The 15,563-nt window shown below is 46.2% G+C and overlaps 4 protein-coding genes across 4 annotated transcripts; all 4 read left to right on the forward strand.

The window, feature by feature from the left end:
• The first annotated feature begins 719 nt into the window (after positions 1 to 719).
• LOC111599287 (scoloptoxin SSD976-like) lies at positions 720 to 1,646 on the forward strand. The gene is made up of 3 exons (XM_023314886.1): positions 720 to 869; positions 926 to 1,338; positions 1,412 to 1,646. Exons 1-3 carry the CDS (start codon positions 720 to 722, stop codon positions 1,644 to 1,646), a joined length of 798 nt encoding a protein of 265 aa, XP_023170654.1.
• A 425-nt stretch (positions 1,647 to 2,071) lies between these two features.
• LOC115482782 (coiled-coil domain-containing protein 39-like) lies at positions 2,072 to 7,838 on the forward strand. The gene is made up of 11 exons (XM_030222768.1): positions 2,072 to 2,413; positions 2,474 to 2,621; positions 2,677 to 4,485; positions 4,659 to 5,189; positions 5,245 to 5,272; positions 5,443 to 6,088; positions 6,155 to 6,542; positions 6,612 to 6,790; positions 6,865 to 7,053; positions 7,115 to 7,316; positions 7,381 to 7,838. The coding sequence occupies exons 1-11, from the start codon at positions 2,150 to 2,152 to the stop codon at positions 7,836 to 7,838; spliced, it is 4,842 nt and encodes a 1,613-aa protein (XP_030078628.1). The 5' UTR covers positions 2,072 to 2,149.
• A 2,396-nt stretch (positions 7,839 to 10,234) lies between these two features.
• On the forward strand, positions 10,235 to 11,161 carry LOC111604896 (scoloptoxin SSD976-like). The gene is made up of 3 exons (XM_023323136.1): positions 10,235 to 10,384; positions 10,441 to 10,853; positions 10,927 to 11,161. Exons 1-3 carry the CDS (start codon positions 10,235 to 10,237, stop codon positions 11,159 to 11,161), a joined length of 798 nt encoding a protein of 265 aa, XP_023178904.1.
• Positions 11,162 to 11,586: 425 nt separating this feature from the next.
• LOC111604891 (coiled-coil domain-containing protein 39) lies at positions 11,587 to 15,270 on the forward strand. Its single transcript, XM_023323130.2, has 5 exons — positions 11,587 to 11,928; positions 11,989 to 12,136; positions 12,192 to 14,000; positions 14,174 to 14,704; positions 14,760 to 15,270. Exons 1-5 carry the CDS (start codon positions 11,665 to 11,667, stop codon positions 14,867 to 14,869), a joined length of 2,862 nt encoding a protein of 953 aa, XP_023178898.1. The 5' UTR covers positions 11,587 to 11,664; the 3' UTR covers positions 14,870 to 15,270.
• Positions 15,271 to 15,563: the final 293 nt, after the last annotated feature.

Raw genomic sequence — 15,563 nt, forward strand, 5'->3', positions numbered from 1 at the left:
GTTTGGCTTCGTTTCGTCTTATTACTTTTCCAAAGTGTTTAAACAACTGTAAGATGGGTTAGCAACAATTTGCTCCTCGCACCAATATGTAAAAACTGAGTTGGTAAAACGTGCACTATAGACTGAAGTCGCTTGTGATCGACTAACAGATACCCTGCGTGCAGTTATATATATATTCCTATATATATATTTCTGATCTATATGATTGTAATGTTTTTACTACTTGGAATATTCACAGTATTCGGAATATGGTAAATTTTGAAATCGATATTTATCGACTTTGAAAAAAATGGCCCAATTTATTCGATGTAAATACATGTTACAGAAACTGGTTAAATTAATTTTATGAACACAAATTCGACCCGATTTCAAATTGTGTAGAAAAATAGCCAACGAACCCAACACTATTTAACCTTTTTATACTTGCATATTATTGATATATATATATATATATGTAAATACCTTTATAGAATTTGGAATATCCAGCATATATTGCCAGACATTTCTTACTGTTTACCCACTTTATACACTTTGTAAGATCTGAGCTATGACAAAGGCAGATTAAATATATTAAAGATGCTTGAAATTTTCGGGAGTACAAACACAGCTGTTAACACTCCTTAAACAAGATGGAATTGATTGTTCTAAATGGGTGCCAAAGAAATCATGGGCTATATAAACGCTAGGTCTTGAGCTCGGATAAGTTAGTTCTTTACGAAATGTTGCGATTTGTTATACTTTGCCTAACGCTGACCTCGGTCCTCGTCAATATCCAAGACGTAGGAGCCGTAGATGCAGGAGGAGCTTTAGACGCGGTTAATAATTTAGCAGCCGTAGGAGCTGTGACATCGCCTTGCCAAAACGGTGGAGTAAGTGCAGCAGCCAAAGTGTTGCAGATCAAGACTTAAAACTTTTTTCATTCCAGGCCTGGTCTAGCACTTGCCCAGCTTTACCTAAGCCCTACCTGATCGATATGAACCTGAGCCTTCGCAATTTCGTGGTGGCTGCCCACAATGCCCGACGCAATCGTCTAGCACTGGGAGAGTTGCCTGGTTATGGCCCGGCACGTCGCATGGCCTTCATGCGCTGGGACGCTGATCTGGCCAGCCGCGCCGAGCTGAATGTGAAACAGTGCCAGCGCCTGAGGGATAACTGCCACAACACGGCACGATTCCGCAACAGTGGCCAGAACATAGCCTACTTTGCCTACAATGAGGCCCAAACGGGTGTCAGGACGGATCAGTATCTGCTGAGGCAGGCTGTTTCTAATTGGTGGATCGAGTACGAGAATGCCAATATGGCTGTCATCAATAGCTATCCCACAAACTGGGCTGGGAGGTGAGTGCATCGTAACACTTGACCAAACGAGCTAAACCCATTGATAAACTCCATTTTGCCTGCCTTCTGCCAGCTCGATTGACCGCTTTGCCGTGATGGCTCAGCAGCAGCAAATTGCCGTCGGCTGTGCCGCATCCCGCTTCGTAAAGAATAATCTGAAGCACTTCCTCGTCACGTGCAACTATGCCGTCGACAATGTCGTCGGCAAACCGGTCTACGTGAATGGTCCAGTGGGCGCTGACTGCCAGACGGGCATGAATATCAACTATCCTGGCCTCTGCAAGATTACCGAGAATTATAATATATAAAACTATTTGAGTATTACAAATATCATTCATAAATAAATTTGAACATTTAAACAGTCAGGAAGACAGTTAGAGTTGCAGTGATTCCAAAGCGAAGGATCTTAGCGTCCTAAAAGCCTGCCATAGCAGGACAGATCGTAGCCGACTCCTAAATATGCGTTAATTTCGGGTAGCAACTGCTCCAATCAGTGTGCCGCCTAGTCTAAACTACCCCCACTTATAAGCATTGAAAGACCTTAGGGTATGTGTACCTGACTAGTAGCTACCCCATAGCCCTTTTGTTTGCCTGCCCAAGGCAACTTTTTCGTTTTCCGTTTTCCGTTTTCCGTTTTGCACTGGTCAACGACAGACGTTGCTCGGAACAACGGAGAGAAACGTAACAACCCGGTTGGCATAGTGAATCAGGTTGTTTTGCTTTTCGAATATTAATTTCAAAGTAATCAACTCTCAGCTGGATATAGTACTATATATAGCACATCCGGCGTTATATACTCATATATACCAAAATGGGCGACACCGCGAACAAAACGGATGACATGAAGAGCACCTCGCTTGACGAGTTCAAGCTGGAGGCCATGCGTTCCATGGGTTGGACCGTGGAGGCCGATATACCCATGGCGAATGCCCAGAATCTGGCCATCCTGCAGGAGATGGTTGGCATGCGGGCAGAGAAATTCAATCTGCAGCAGCGCATCGGCGAGCTGGATGAGCGCGACAAGACCATCGAGCGGCACAAGCGAAACATTGAGGCCACGCTCCAGCAGAACATCGTAAGTGATGAGGCGAGCTATATTACGGATCGGTTAATCCTCAGCTAAATCCCCTGCCAGACATTTTTCAATTCGGTGAAGAACGATGTGCTGAAGGAGGCGCATCGCACGCAGCTGGTGATATTGGAGCGCAACAAGCTGAAGGAGGACTTGCGCAAGAAAGAAAAAGAGCTGTCGGAGTACACGGAATACGCGGAGCACACATTACGTAAGTGACGCAATCGAGGCGTTCAGATGATATCACATTGTTACTTGATTTGCAGGTAAAATTACGAAAAACAAGCGCGAAATCGATGATCTGACCAAGCGCATCAAGAAGGCAAAGTCGAGCCTGGTCGAGTGGGCCGATGCCATGGAGGATGGCAACAAAGGCTACCAGCTGATCGATAAATACTACCAGGATGATCAGCAGAGGGCAAAGGAGCTGAACACGCGCCGCCAGTTACTACAGGCGGACATCGAGAAGCGTCGCAATGCGATCGTCCTGCTCTACGATGAGCAGAACACGCTGGAAAAGAATCTGGAGCGTACGTCCAGCTTGTATAGGGAAGCGCATCAGGAGCGACGCCAGATGGTGGACACATGGAAGCAGGCGGTCAATCAGATGACACAGCGCGAAATGGAAATACAGAACGGTGAGACGGAGTGCGTCAGGCTGATGGAGAAGGCGGACGCGATGGCCAAAGCCTATTTCGTTGCCAACGAGCAACTGAACGACGTTCAGGAGAATAATCGGCTGGTTGAGCGAAGCATCGAGATATTGAACACAGAGACATCCGATGCCAAGAATGAAATTCAGCGCCTGATCGACTCTGCGCTGCTGAAGGAGCGCGAGATCGTTTCGTTGCGCCACGAACTGGAGAATCTGTCGAACATGGTGCACGCCCAGCGTCTGGACAATCGCAAGCTGCTCAAGCAACGTGATGACAAGCTGGCAGAGATTGAGAACTTCGCCACGACGCTGAAGAAAATTGAGGATCGCCTGAAGGCGATCGAGAACAAGCACACCGATGCCAATCAGCGACTGCAAATACTGGACGAGATGATGGAGGGCGAGGAGGAGGCGTTCAAATTGCTCAACAAGGAGCAGCAACGCTGCAATGATCTGCTCTTCCGCACCCAGCGCCAGATTGCCGAGCTGAAGGATGAGGAGAAGACCATCATAGTGCAAAATGGATCACTCCAGTCCACGCTGCTGGCCGTCACTCGCAGCCAGCGGCAGGTGGAGATTGAGATAAAGCGCCAGACGGAAATACACTACGACATGTCCTTCAAGTACTTGCAGTGCGAGCGTAAGCTAGCCGATTTGCGAGGCAAAAACGCGGATCCGGAGACGGAAGCGCGCAATGCTCAGATTCTCACTGATCTGGAGCAGTATCTGAGCAAGCTGCAACGTCGTCTGGCCTCCACTGAGGCGCAGAACAAAAAGCTCAACTATAGCATGAACGCTTTGGTTGGGGTCTACGACAGTGATGCCAAGGATCTGGAGGTGGTCAAGTTTAAGATCAAGGAGGCGCAGGTCTACTGCGAGGGCACCATCAAACGTCTGCGCATGAATCGCTACGAAAATTCTGAGTTCGTGGTGGAGCTAAGTCTGCTCAAGATGCGCTGCTGCGACATTCAGAGCGTGATCGATAACTGTGAGAAGGGCACCTACAGTCTGAATCAGCATCGCCTGGCCTTCCAGCGCATCATCAAGGATCGCTTTGTGGAGCTGCGCAGTCAGCAGGATATCTTACTGCTGAAACGAAAGCATCTCAACGAGGAGCTGAGCACGCTTCGCGCCGATCTCGGCGAACGCAAGAAACACATCAACGCGCTGCGCGCCCGCTTCGAGCTGACCTCCGCGCTGCTGGGCGTCAACGAGGATGGCACCATAATCACGGCCACTCAGCTGAAAGTGGAAAATGCCCAGGAGCGTCAGCTGCTCGCCGACGAGGGCGATGCTCTTAATAAAAAGGTGCTCAAGGCCGAGAAGGAGGTGATCGGTCTGGAGAATACGCTGCGCCAATTTGATAAGTCCAATGACAACTACCGCAAGAATCTAAGAACCTACGAAGATAATTCAAAGGGTTCGTATTTAGATTCCAATACCCGAGGCTTTAATAGTGTAAATAATTTGCAATTTAAATGTGAATGGAAAGGAGATCGTAGATCTTAGATCTTCCTATTGCTATTTTATCTTGAGAGTGAATTTCCCAGCATTTAAATACAACAGTAAATAATAGTTTGCTCTTCTTCACAGATGAACAGCGCGCCGAGGAGGAGCTACAGAAAGTGCAGGAGAGCTACTGCATGGAGCTCAAGAAGCTGAAGATGTTGCGCTGCAAGGCGGAGGCTTACGAAAATGAAATCGAGCAGCAAAACCAGGAGCTGGAGCGCCTAATGCTGGATATCGAAGCCGAAAAGCAGAAGTGCTTGGACGATACGGAAACGTTGCAAAAACTAAAGAAGGAACTGCAGGAGCAGAACTCCAAAATTGACCGAGCCAATCGCGAGATACAATTTCTGCTCAAGGAAATCAAACAGAAGGCCATAAGTGCGGACTTTCTGTCGCTATTCGAACGCGATCTCAATCTGCAGGAGTTGGAGAACCGGAACAGAAAGGTGCTAAATCTGCTGTGCGACATGACCAATAGCGATCAGGATGGTGCCGAAATAATAGCCTATATGCTGGACAAGGGCATTAAGCTGCCGCAGCACTTGAAGCCCGCGCGCAGTCGCGTGTCCTCCAGGACCACGTCGTACTCCTCGCTGGACTGCTACTCAGTCAAAGGTATGTGGCCAGTTGTCACTATGAAGCGACTGACTGTACTGTCCTCTCTCAACAGGTTACAGCGCACGCTCCTCCGCCTCCGAGTCGAGGAGGAACTCCCTGGCGGCTCTGGGGCAAACAGCTCCTGCAGTAGTAGTAGCAGCAGTCAAGCCCACAAGCAAAATCTGGCACACAGCAGCAGCAGCGGCAGCAGCAATAGCCATGCCACATCCAGTGGTACACATGTGCTTGGTACCTCATGCTCCACCTCAAGTTCATCTAATTCGGCAGCCAGTTCGAGTGCTGGCGGCAAGAAGTCCCATAAATCTAGCAGCAAATTTATGCGCAAAAAGACCGAACTGTGGCACGAGGGGATTGCTCCGACAGTGCTGTCACCGTTGAAGCCATTCCTGAGCAGCTGCCTGCCCAGCGATGTGGTGACCGTGCAAGATGCTTCGCTAGATGCGTTATGCATGCTGCGTGTAATTTATGCCCTGAATCGACACTGGGAGCATCTGTATGGCTGCGTGGTGCGCCAGAATATTATTGCCAATACTGAGTTTGTGCATCCAAAGATTACGGCCAAGGCGAATCGCCAGCTGCAGGATCCGTTGGTCATCATGACTGGCAATCTGCCCCAATGGTTACCTCAGATAGGCATGGCCTGTCCCTTCCTCTTCCCCTTCGAGACGCGTCACTTGCTTTTCTATGCCACAAGCTTTGATCGGGATCGGGCGCTGCAGCGTCTGTTAGACACCACACCGGATCTGAACTCGGCGGAGTCATCTGAACGTGTAGCGCCACGTCTAGACAGACGTAAACGAGCCATCTCACGTGCCGAGCTACTGAAACAGGCCGAGCACATACTCCAGGACTTTGGCAATTCCAAGGCCCTGCTGGAGATTCAATACGAGAATGAGGTTGGTTGTGCGACCAAGCATCAATTAGAACTGACTTGTCTAATCCTCGTATTATCTGCTTTTTAGGTGGGCACCGGATTGGGACCCACGCTGGAATTTTATGCTCTGGTATCTGCCGAGCTGCAGCGCACGGATCTTGGTCTGTGGAATGGCAGCGACAGCTATCGCCATAACTCATCCAATATTGCCGACGTGGTCAAGTCCAGCAATCCCGTGGTGCACATCGAAGATACAGTCGAGTCCAACGGCGAGACGGTAGTGATGTCCACAGTTGTGGCGACTGCCGCCAACACTCAAACAACGAACGTACATCTGACCCGCAGCAACAGTCGCAGCAACGCGCTGCGCAATCAGCAGCAACAGTTGCTGGCGGAGCACAGCTCTTCCAGCTCCAATGACAACGCTTTAAATATGATCATTGCACAGCAGTTTAGTGATATGGCAACCACTGAAGGTGGCGCCAACAACTCCCCCCAAGTGCTGGAAGAACAGACGATAACAACAACCACAGCAACCGGAACAGTCACTGCAACAACAACAACTATTCAAACGGCATCCACTGTTAGCTACGTCCACGCCGCACATGGCCTGTTTCCTTTGCCTTTGGGCAAATCCTCCAAGCTGCCACAGATGACCAAGGCCAAGTCGAAGTTTAAATTCCTAGGCAAGTTTATGGCCAAGGCAGTAATGGATAGTCGCATGGTAAGTGTAGCATCGAACTACATTATTTTATGTTTATATATAATATCACACTATTTGCCTCTCGCCTCTTTTAGCTCGATTTGCCATTCTCACTGCCCTTCTATCGCTGGCTGATCAACGAGGAGTTATCGATTGGCCTGGCCGATTTGATGCGGGTTGCGCCCGAGGTGCAAAGTACGTTGGTGCGTCTGCAGGATGTGGTGCGACAGCGCGAGGATATCCAATTGGATGCCAATCTAGATGCCATGGAAAAGAAGGAGAAGGTGAGCTTGAATGAAACTCAATAAAATGCACAGCAATTAACCAATTCATCATCTTGAACAGATGGAGCAACTTGATTTGGATGGCTGTCCCATTGCGGATTTGGGACTGGACTTTGTACTGCCCGGACATGCCAACATTGAGCTGTGCCGTGGCGGACGTGATACGCCCGTAACCGTGCACAACTTGCATCAATATATCTCGCTGGTTACCTACTGGTTCCTCGTCGAAGGCGTGCAGAAACAGTTTGAGGCACTGCGAGAGGGTAAGTAGCACATTCTATCCATCCCCTTAGACAATTGATTACGTTTCAATTGGTTTCGTTACAGGCTTTGATTCCATTTTCCCCATACAACGATTGCGCATGTTTTATCCTGAGGAGCTGGAGTGCGTGTTTTGCGGGTCTGGCAGCGAACAGCATCAGACCTGGGATCTCAAAATGCTGCAGGACAGCTGCCGCACTGATCATGGCTTCCATCAGGAATCTCAGGCCATACAATTTCTGTACGAGATTCTCGTCTCCTACAATCGTGATGAGCAGCGTGCGTTCCTACAATTTGTCACCGGATCGCCACGTCTGCCAACGGGCGGCTTTAAGGCGCTGACTCCGCCGCTGACCATTGTGCGCAAGACCCTGGATGGGAACCAGAATCCCAATGATTATCTACCATCTGTGATGACCTGTGTCAACTATCTCAAGTTGCCCGACTACTCCAGTCGTGATGTGATGCGACAGAAGCTGAAAGTGGCTGCCAACGAGGGCAGCATGTCCTTCCACCTGTCTTAAAAAGAAAATAACAAAATAGAAACATGAAGAGCAAATATTAACCAATGGCGTAACAAGAAGCGTTATACACATACACCCACACATGCATACATATGCAAAGTCTATATAGTTCTATTTATCTTTAGCTGATTGTAGTAACTGTAAAACACTGCAGCAACCGGATAGCAGCAACCCATGCAACAACAACAACAAACATTCAAACGTTTGCGTAATTTTGCGATTTCTCTCTTTCTCTTTTTGTTTCACATACATACACTCACCCACATACACCATAATTGGCTAAATTTCGATATATGCTATGTATATATACATATATACTTATATATATAAATATATATATATATATATATATATATATATATGTATGTATGTATGTATGTATGTATGTATATATATATATTTTGTAATATTCTCAAATTTGCTTATAAATATGAGACACTGGCTCACTTTTGCGTGTAGTGCAGCCTGTTGTTCGAACTACACTCCCTACACTCACACCTTAACAAACGTGCCCCTCTCTGCAGAAGTGGATGCATGCACACACGCATACCACACCCACACACACACACACACACACACACACATTCGCACATTCATACATACAGTTACACACATTGCAAAGGCCAACAATTAAAATGCTATTAAATAAATTAATTAGTAAACCGCATAAATTGCAAGAAACCAAAACTAATTGTTTTCCACAAAAAGAAAAAAAATGGGAACTTCAGTTTCCCTGATTTTCCCACTAAAGATTGAATTGTTTAGTTTTAAGTTTGGATCTTCGCGTTAGTGCAAATTTCAATATTTAAATCCAAATTTTGTTATTAAGTTTTTTGTTATGTTGCGGACGTGTATTCGAATGGTAACGCTTATTTATGCTATACGTATACATATATATGCAATATATATCACTGGGGAAATCCGATAATGCGGCGATTTAGTTCTATCCCCCAAAACTTTAATATACATATATATATATGAAATGAATTCAAAGCAAAATAAATTTATAAATAAGAACGCCCACCCTTGAAATTTAAATTAAATATATATATATATATGGAAACGTGCATAAATATATTTAAAATGAAAAACACATTTATGTATCTAACAAACATAGAATCTGCAAACTGTGTCCACTTGCACAGCATAGCCAACAAGGCCACGTGAAGGAAAGGGCTAACACGAGTAGCCCGCCACCAACCCCAACCATTTCGTTTGGCAAGCTGTAGGAGAAGAACTGGAATTCTCTAGCGTTTAGTTCATATTGCATAAACCTTATCTATACAAACATACATAAATATATATATATATATAACTGTAATTGCATATACATTATACGATTCTTGAGTTTGTTGAAACAAAATAAATAAATCGAATTGCTAAACCGATATATATATTTAAATCGAAATATATCTATATATATAATTGAGCAGTTAAAGCGATTTATCAACTTTGGCAGTACTGATCATAATGAAAATAATATTAATAATGATGATTTACAATTATAATATATAAATACGAATACAAATATTAAATATTACCACATGAAGTTAAAAAGATGAATGCTAGCGTTAAAATTATCATAAACATTACATAATAGTTACAACAACAATTGAAATCAACAAAAGCAAGCAAATAAAACAAAAATAAAAAGTAAATAAATGACAATTAAAATGTGTTTGGCTTCGTTTCGTCTTATTACTTTTCCAAAGTGTTTAAACAACTGTAAGATGGGTTAGCAACAATTTGCTCCTCGCACCAATATGTAAAAACTGAGTTGGTAAAACGTGCACTATAGACTGAAGTCGCTTGTGATCGACTAACAGATACCCTGCGTGCAGTTATATATATATTCCTATATATATATTTCTGATCTATATGATTGTAATGTTTTTACTACTTGGAATATTCACAGTATTCGGAATATGGTAAATTTTGAAATCGATATTTATCGACTTTGAAAAAAATGGCCCAATTTATTCGATGTAAATACATGTTACAGAAACTGGTTAAATTAATTTTATGAACACAAATTCGACCCGATTTCAAATTGTGTAGAAAAATAGCCAACGAACCCAACACTATTTAACCTTTTTATACTTGCATATTATTGATATATATATATATATATGTAAATACCTTTATAGAATTTGGAATATCCAGCATATATTGCCAGACATTTCTTACTGTTTACCCACTTTATACACTTTGTAAGATCTGAGCTATGACAAAGGCAGATTAAATATATTAAAGATGCTTGAAATTTTCGGGAGTACAAACACAGCTGTTAACACTCCTTAAACAAGATGGAATTGATTGTTCTAAATGGGTGCCAAAGAAATCATGGGCTATATAAACGCTAGGTCTTGAGCTCGGATAAGTTAGTTCTTTACGAAATGTTGCGATTTGTTATACTTTGCCTAACGCTGACCTCGGTCCTCGTCAATATCCAAGACGTAGGAGCCGTAGATGCAGGAGGAGCTTTAGACGCGGTTAATAATTTAGCAGCCGTAGGAGCTGTGACATCGCCTTGCCAAAACGGTGGAGTAAGTGCAGCAGCCAAAGTGTTGCAGATCAAGACTTAAAACTTTTTTCATTCCAGGCCTGGTCTAGCACTTGCCCAGCTTTACCTAAGCCCTACCTGATCGATATGAACCTGAGCCTTCGCAATTTCGTGGTGGCTGCCCACAATGCCCGACGCAATCGTCTAGCACTGGGAGAGTTGCCTGGTTATGGCCCGGCACGTCGCATGGCCTTCATGCGCTGGGACGCTGATCTGGCCAGCCGCGCCGAGCTGAATGTGAAACAGTGCCAGCGCCTGAGGGATAACTGCCACAACACGGCACGATTCCGCAACAGTGGCCAGAACATAGCCTACTTTGCCTACAATGAGGCCCAAACGGGTGTCAGGACGGATCAGTATCTGCTGAGGCAGGCTGTTTCTAATTGGTGGATCGAGTACGAGAATGCCAATATGGCTGTCATCAATAGCTATCCCACAAACTGGGCTGGGAGGTGAGTGCATCGTAACACTTGACCAAACGAGCTAAACCCATTGATAAACTCCATTTTGCCTGCCTTCTGCCAGCTCGATTGACCGCTTTGCCGTGATGGCTCAGCAGCAGCAAATTGCCGTCGGCTGTGCCGCATCCCGCTTCGTAAAGAATAATCTGAAGCACTTCCTCGTCACGTGCAACTATGCCGTCGACAATGTCGTCGGCAAACCGGTCTACGTGAATGGTCCAGTGGGCGCTGACTGCCAGACGGGCATGAATATCAACTATCCTGGCCTCTGCAAGATTACCGAGAATTATAATATATAAAACTATTTGAGTATTACAAATATCATTCATAAATAAATTTGAACATTTAAACAGTCAGGAAGACAGTTAGAGTTGCAGTGATTCCAAAGCGAAGGATCTTAGCGTCCTAAAAGCCTGCCATAGCAGGACAGATCGTAGCCGACTCCTAAATATGCGTTAATTTCGGGTAGCAACTGCTCCAATCAGTGTGCCGCCTAGTCTAAACTACCCCCACTTATAAGCATTGAAAGACCTTAGGGTATGTGTACCTGACTAGTAGCTACCCCATAGCCCTTTTGTTTGCCTGCCCAAGGCAACTTTTTCGTTTTCCGTTTTCCGTTTTCCGTTTTGCACTGGTCAACGACAGACGTTGCTCGGAACAACGGAGAGAAACGTAACAACCCGGTTGGCATAGTGAATCAGGTTGTTTTGCTTTTCGAATATTAATTTCAAAGTAATCAACTCTCAGCTGGATATAGTACTATATATAGCACATCCGGCGTTATATACTCATATATACCAAAATGGGCGACACCGCGAACAAAACGGATGACATGAAGAGCACCTCGCTTGACGAGTTCAAGCTGGAGGCCATGCGTTCCATGGGTTGGACCGTGGAGGCCGATATACCCATGGCGAATGCCCAGAATCTGGCCATCCTGCAGGAGATGGTTGGCATGCGGGCAGAGAAATTCAATCTGCAGCAGCGCATCGGCGAGCTGGATGAGCGCGACAAGACCATCGAGCGGCACAAGCGAAACATTGAGGCCACGCTCCAGCAGAACATCGTAAGTGATGAGGCGAGCTATATTACGGATCGGTTAATCCTCAGCTAAATCCCCTGCCAGACATTTTTCAATTCGGTGAAGAACGATGTGCTGAAGGAGGCGCATCGCACGCAGCTGGTGATATTGGAGCGCAACAAGCTGAAGGAGGACTTGCGCAAGAACGAAAAAGAGCTGTCGGAGTACACGGAATACGCGGAGCACACATTACGTAAGTGACGCAATCGAGGCGTTCAGATGATATCACATTGTTACTTGATTTGCAGGTAAAATTACGAAAAACAAGCGCGAAATCGATGATCTGACCAAGCGCATCAAGAAGGCAAAGTCGAGCCTGGTCGAGTGGGCCGATGCCATGGAGGATGGCAACAAAGGCTACCAGCTGATCGATAAATACTACCAGGATGATCAGCAGAGGGCAAAGGAGCTGAACACGCGCCGCCAGTTACTACAGGCGGACATCGAGAAGCGTCGCAATGCGATCGTCCTGCTCTACGATGAGCAGAACACGCTGGAAAAGAATCTGGAGCGTACGTCCAGCTTGTATAGGGAAGCGCATCAGGAGCGACGCCAGATGGTGGACACATGGAAGCAGGCGGTCAATCAGATGACACAGCGCGAAATGGAAATACAGAACGGTGAGACGGAGTGCGTCAGGCTGATGGAGAAGGCGGACGCGATGGCCAAAGCCTATTTCGTTGCCAACGAGCAACTGAACGACGTTCAGGAGAATAATCGGCTGGTTGAGCGAAGCATCGAGATATTGAACACAGAGACATCCGATGCCAAGAATGAAATTCAGCGCCTGATCGACTCTGCGCTGCTGAAGGAGCGCGAGATCGTTTCGTTGCGCCACGAACTGGAGAATCTGTCGAACATGGTGCACGCCCAGCGTCTGGACAATCGCAAGCTGCTCAAGCAACGTGATGACAAGCTGGCAGAGATTGAGAACTTCGCCACGACGCTGAAGAAAATTGAGGATCGCCTGAAGGCGATCGAGAACAAGCACACCGATGCCAATCAGCGACTGCAAATACTGGACGAGATGATGGAGGGCGAGGAGGAGGCGTTCAAATTGCTCAACAAGGAGCAGCAACGCTGCAATGATCTGCTCTTCCGCACCCAGCGCCAGATTGCCGAGCTGAAGGATGAGGAGAAGACCATCATAGTGCAAAATGGATCACTCCAGTCCACGCTGCTGGCCGTCACTCGCAGCCAGCGGCAGGTGGAGATTGAGATAAAGCGCCAGACGGAAATACACTACGACATGTCCTTCAAGTACTTGCAGTGCGAGCGTAAGCTAGCCGATTTGCGAGGCAAAAACGCGGATCCGGAGACGGAAGCGCGCAATGCTCAGATTCTCACTGATCTGGAGCAGTATCTGAGCAAGCTGCAACGTCGTCTGGCCTCCACTGAGGCGCAGAACAAAAAGCTCAACTATAGCATGAACGCTTTGGTTGGGGTCTACGACAGTGATGCCAAGGATCTGGAGGTGGTCAAGTTTAAGATCAAGGAGGCGCAGGTCTACTGCGAGGGCACCATCAAACGTCTGCGCATGAATCGCTACGAAAATTCTGAGTTCGTGGTGGAGCTAAGTCTGCTCAAGATGCGCTGCTGCGACATTCAGAGCGTGATCGATAACTGTGAGAAGGGCACCTACAGTCTGAATCAGCATCGCCTGGCCTTCCAGCGCATCATCAAGGATCGCTTTGTGGAGCTGCGCAGTCAGCAGGATATCTTACTGCTGAAACGAAAGCATCTCAACGAGGAGCTGAGCACGCTTCGCGCCGATCTCGGCGAACGCAAGAAACACATCAACGCGCTGCGCGCCCGCTTCGAGCTGACCTCCGCGCTGCTGGGCGTCAACGAGGATGGCACCATAATCACGGCCACTCAGCTGAAAGTGGAAAATGCCCAGGAGCGTCAGCTGCTCGCCGACGAGGGCGATGCTCTTAATAAAAAGGTGCTCAAGGCCGAGAAGGAGGTGATCGGTCTGGAGAATACGCTGCGCCAATTTGATAAGTCCAATGACAACTACCGCAAGAATCTAAGAACCTACGAAGATAATTCAAAGGGTTCGTATTTAGATTCCAATACCCGAGGCTTTAATAGTGTAAATAATTTGCAATTTAAATGTGAATGGAAAGGAGATCGTAGATCTTAGATCTTCCTATTGCTATTTTATCTTGAGAGTGAATTTCCCAGCATTTAAATACAACAGTAAATAATAGTTTGCTCTTCTTCACAGATGAACAGCGCGCCGAGGAGGAGCTACAGAAAGTGCAGGAGAGCTACTGCATGGAGCTCAAGAAGCTGAAGATGTTGCGCTGCAAGGCGGAGGCTTACGAAAATGAAATCGAGCAGCAAAACCAGGAGCTGGAGCGCCTAATGCTGGATATCGAAGCCGAAAAGCAGAAGTGCTTGGACGATACGGAAACGTTGCAAAAACTAAAGAAGGAACTGCAGGAGCAGAACTCCAAAATTGACCGAGCCAATCGCGAGATACAATTTCTGCTCAAGGAAATCAAACAGAAGGCCATAAGTGCGGACTTTCTGTCGCTATTCGAACGCGATCTCAATCTGCAGGAGTTGGAGAACCGGAACAGAAAGGTGCTAAATCTGCTGTGCGACATGACCAATAGCGATCAGGATGGTGCCGAAATAATAGCCTATATGCTGGACAAGGGCATTAAGCTGCCGCAGCACTTGAAGCCCGCGCGCAGTCGCGTGTCCTCCAGGACCACGTCGTACTCCTCGCTGGACTGCTACTCAGTCAAAGGTATGTGGCCAGTTGTCACTATGAAGCGACTGACTGTACTGTCCTCTCTCAACAGGTTACAGCGCACGCTCCTCCGCCTCCGAGTTGAGCTTGGGCAAGGAGGAGCCCAACTCGGCGCACATTAGCGTCGTCTCCCTGGACTTTCCGGCTAAAAAGAAGAAATGATTCGCTGCAATTTTTTCCAATTCTCTTTTCCTTTTACCGTTACTATTTCCTCCACTCACGTGCTTTGGCCAATGAACTGTTTACAAATCGGACAGCCAAAGAGAAACACGAATAGGAAAACACGAAGAGCCATAAAAAAAGCTCACAACAAAGCGCTGACCAAAAATCAACAAGCAGCCAGAGAGCAGCACATATATATATACTATATCTGTAGTATATAGCAATTGATTATAAATAGAGTTTAATTCTACACAGCTACCGAATACCCTTGACTGAGAGCTTTTTGCGCACGAGCCGGCTACGAGCATACTCTTAACTTGTCTCTAAACCTTTTAGAACTGGGCGCCCAGTTTAAATAATATTACTAAGGTAACTCAACTAATTAAATGTTCAGCAAGCAACCCAAATCATATTGTTTTCTTATGCTCTAAAGTGTCTATAAAACAATCTTAAGATAATTTAAAAAGAAAAAGAGCTCTTTGATACATTCAAGGACGGAATTTATATATTCACATGCAGAAAGGGACGTCAGATTTTATTTTTGCCTTTCTCCACTCAGTAACATCTTAAAAGGCATTAAAACGCAACTGACTGATGGACGGGCAACTCAGAGTCAAAGACCTGTGATTGCTGCTCCAGAATTATTTAAAAAAAAAGACTAAAGACACCTCTAGCTGACCCACTACTTCTTATA

This window comes from Drosophila hydei, unplaced genomic scaffold (assembly GCF_003285905.1).
Source record: "Drosophila hydei strain 15085-1641.00,03,60 unplaced genomic scaffold, DhydRS2 tig00000063-arrow-pilon, whole genome shotgun sequence".
Classification (NCBI taxonomy): domain Eukaryota; kingdom Metazoa; phylum Arthropoda; class Insecta; order Diptera; family Drosophilidae; genus Drosophila; species Drosophila hydei.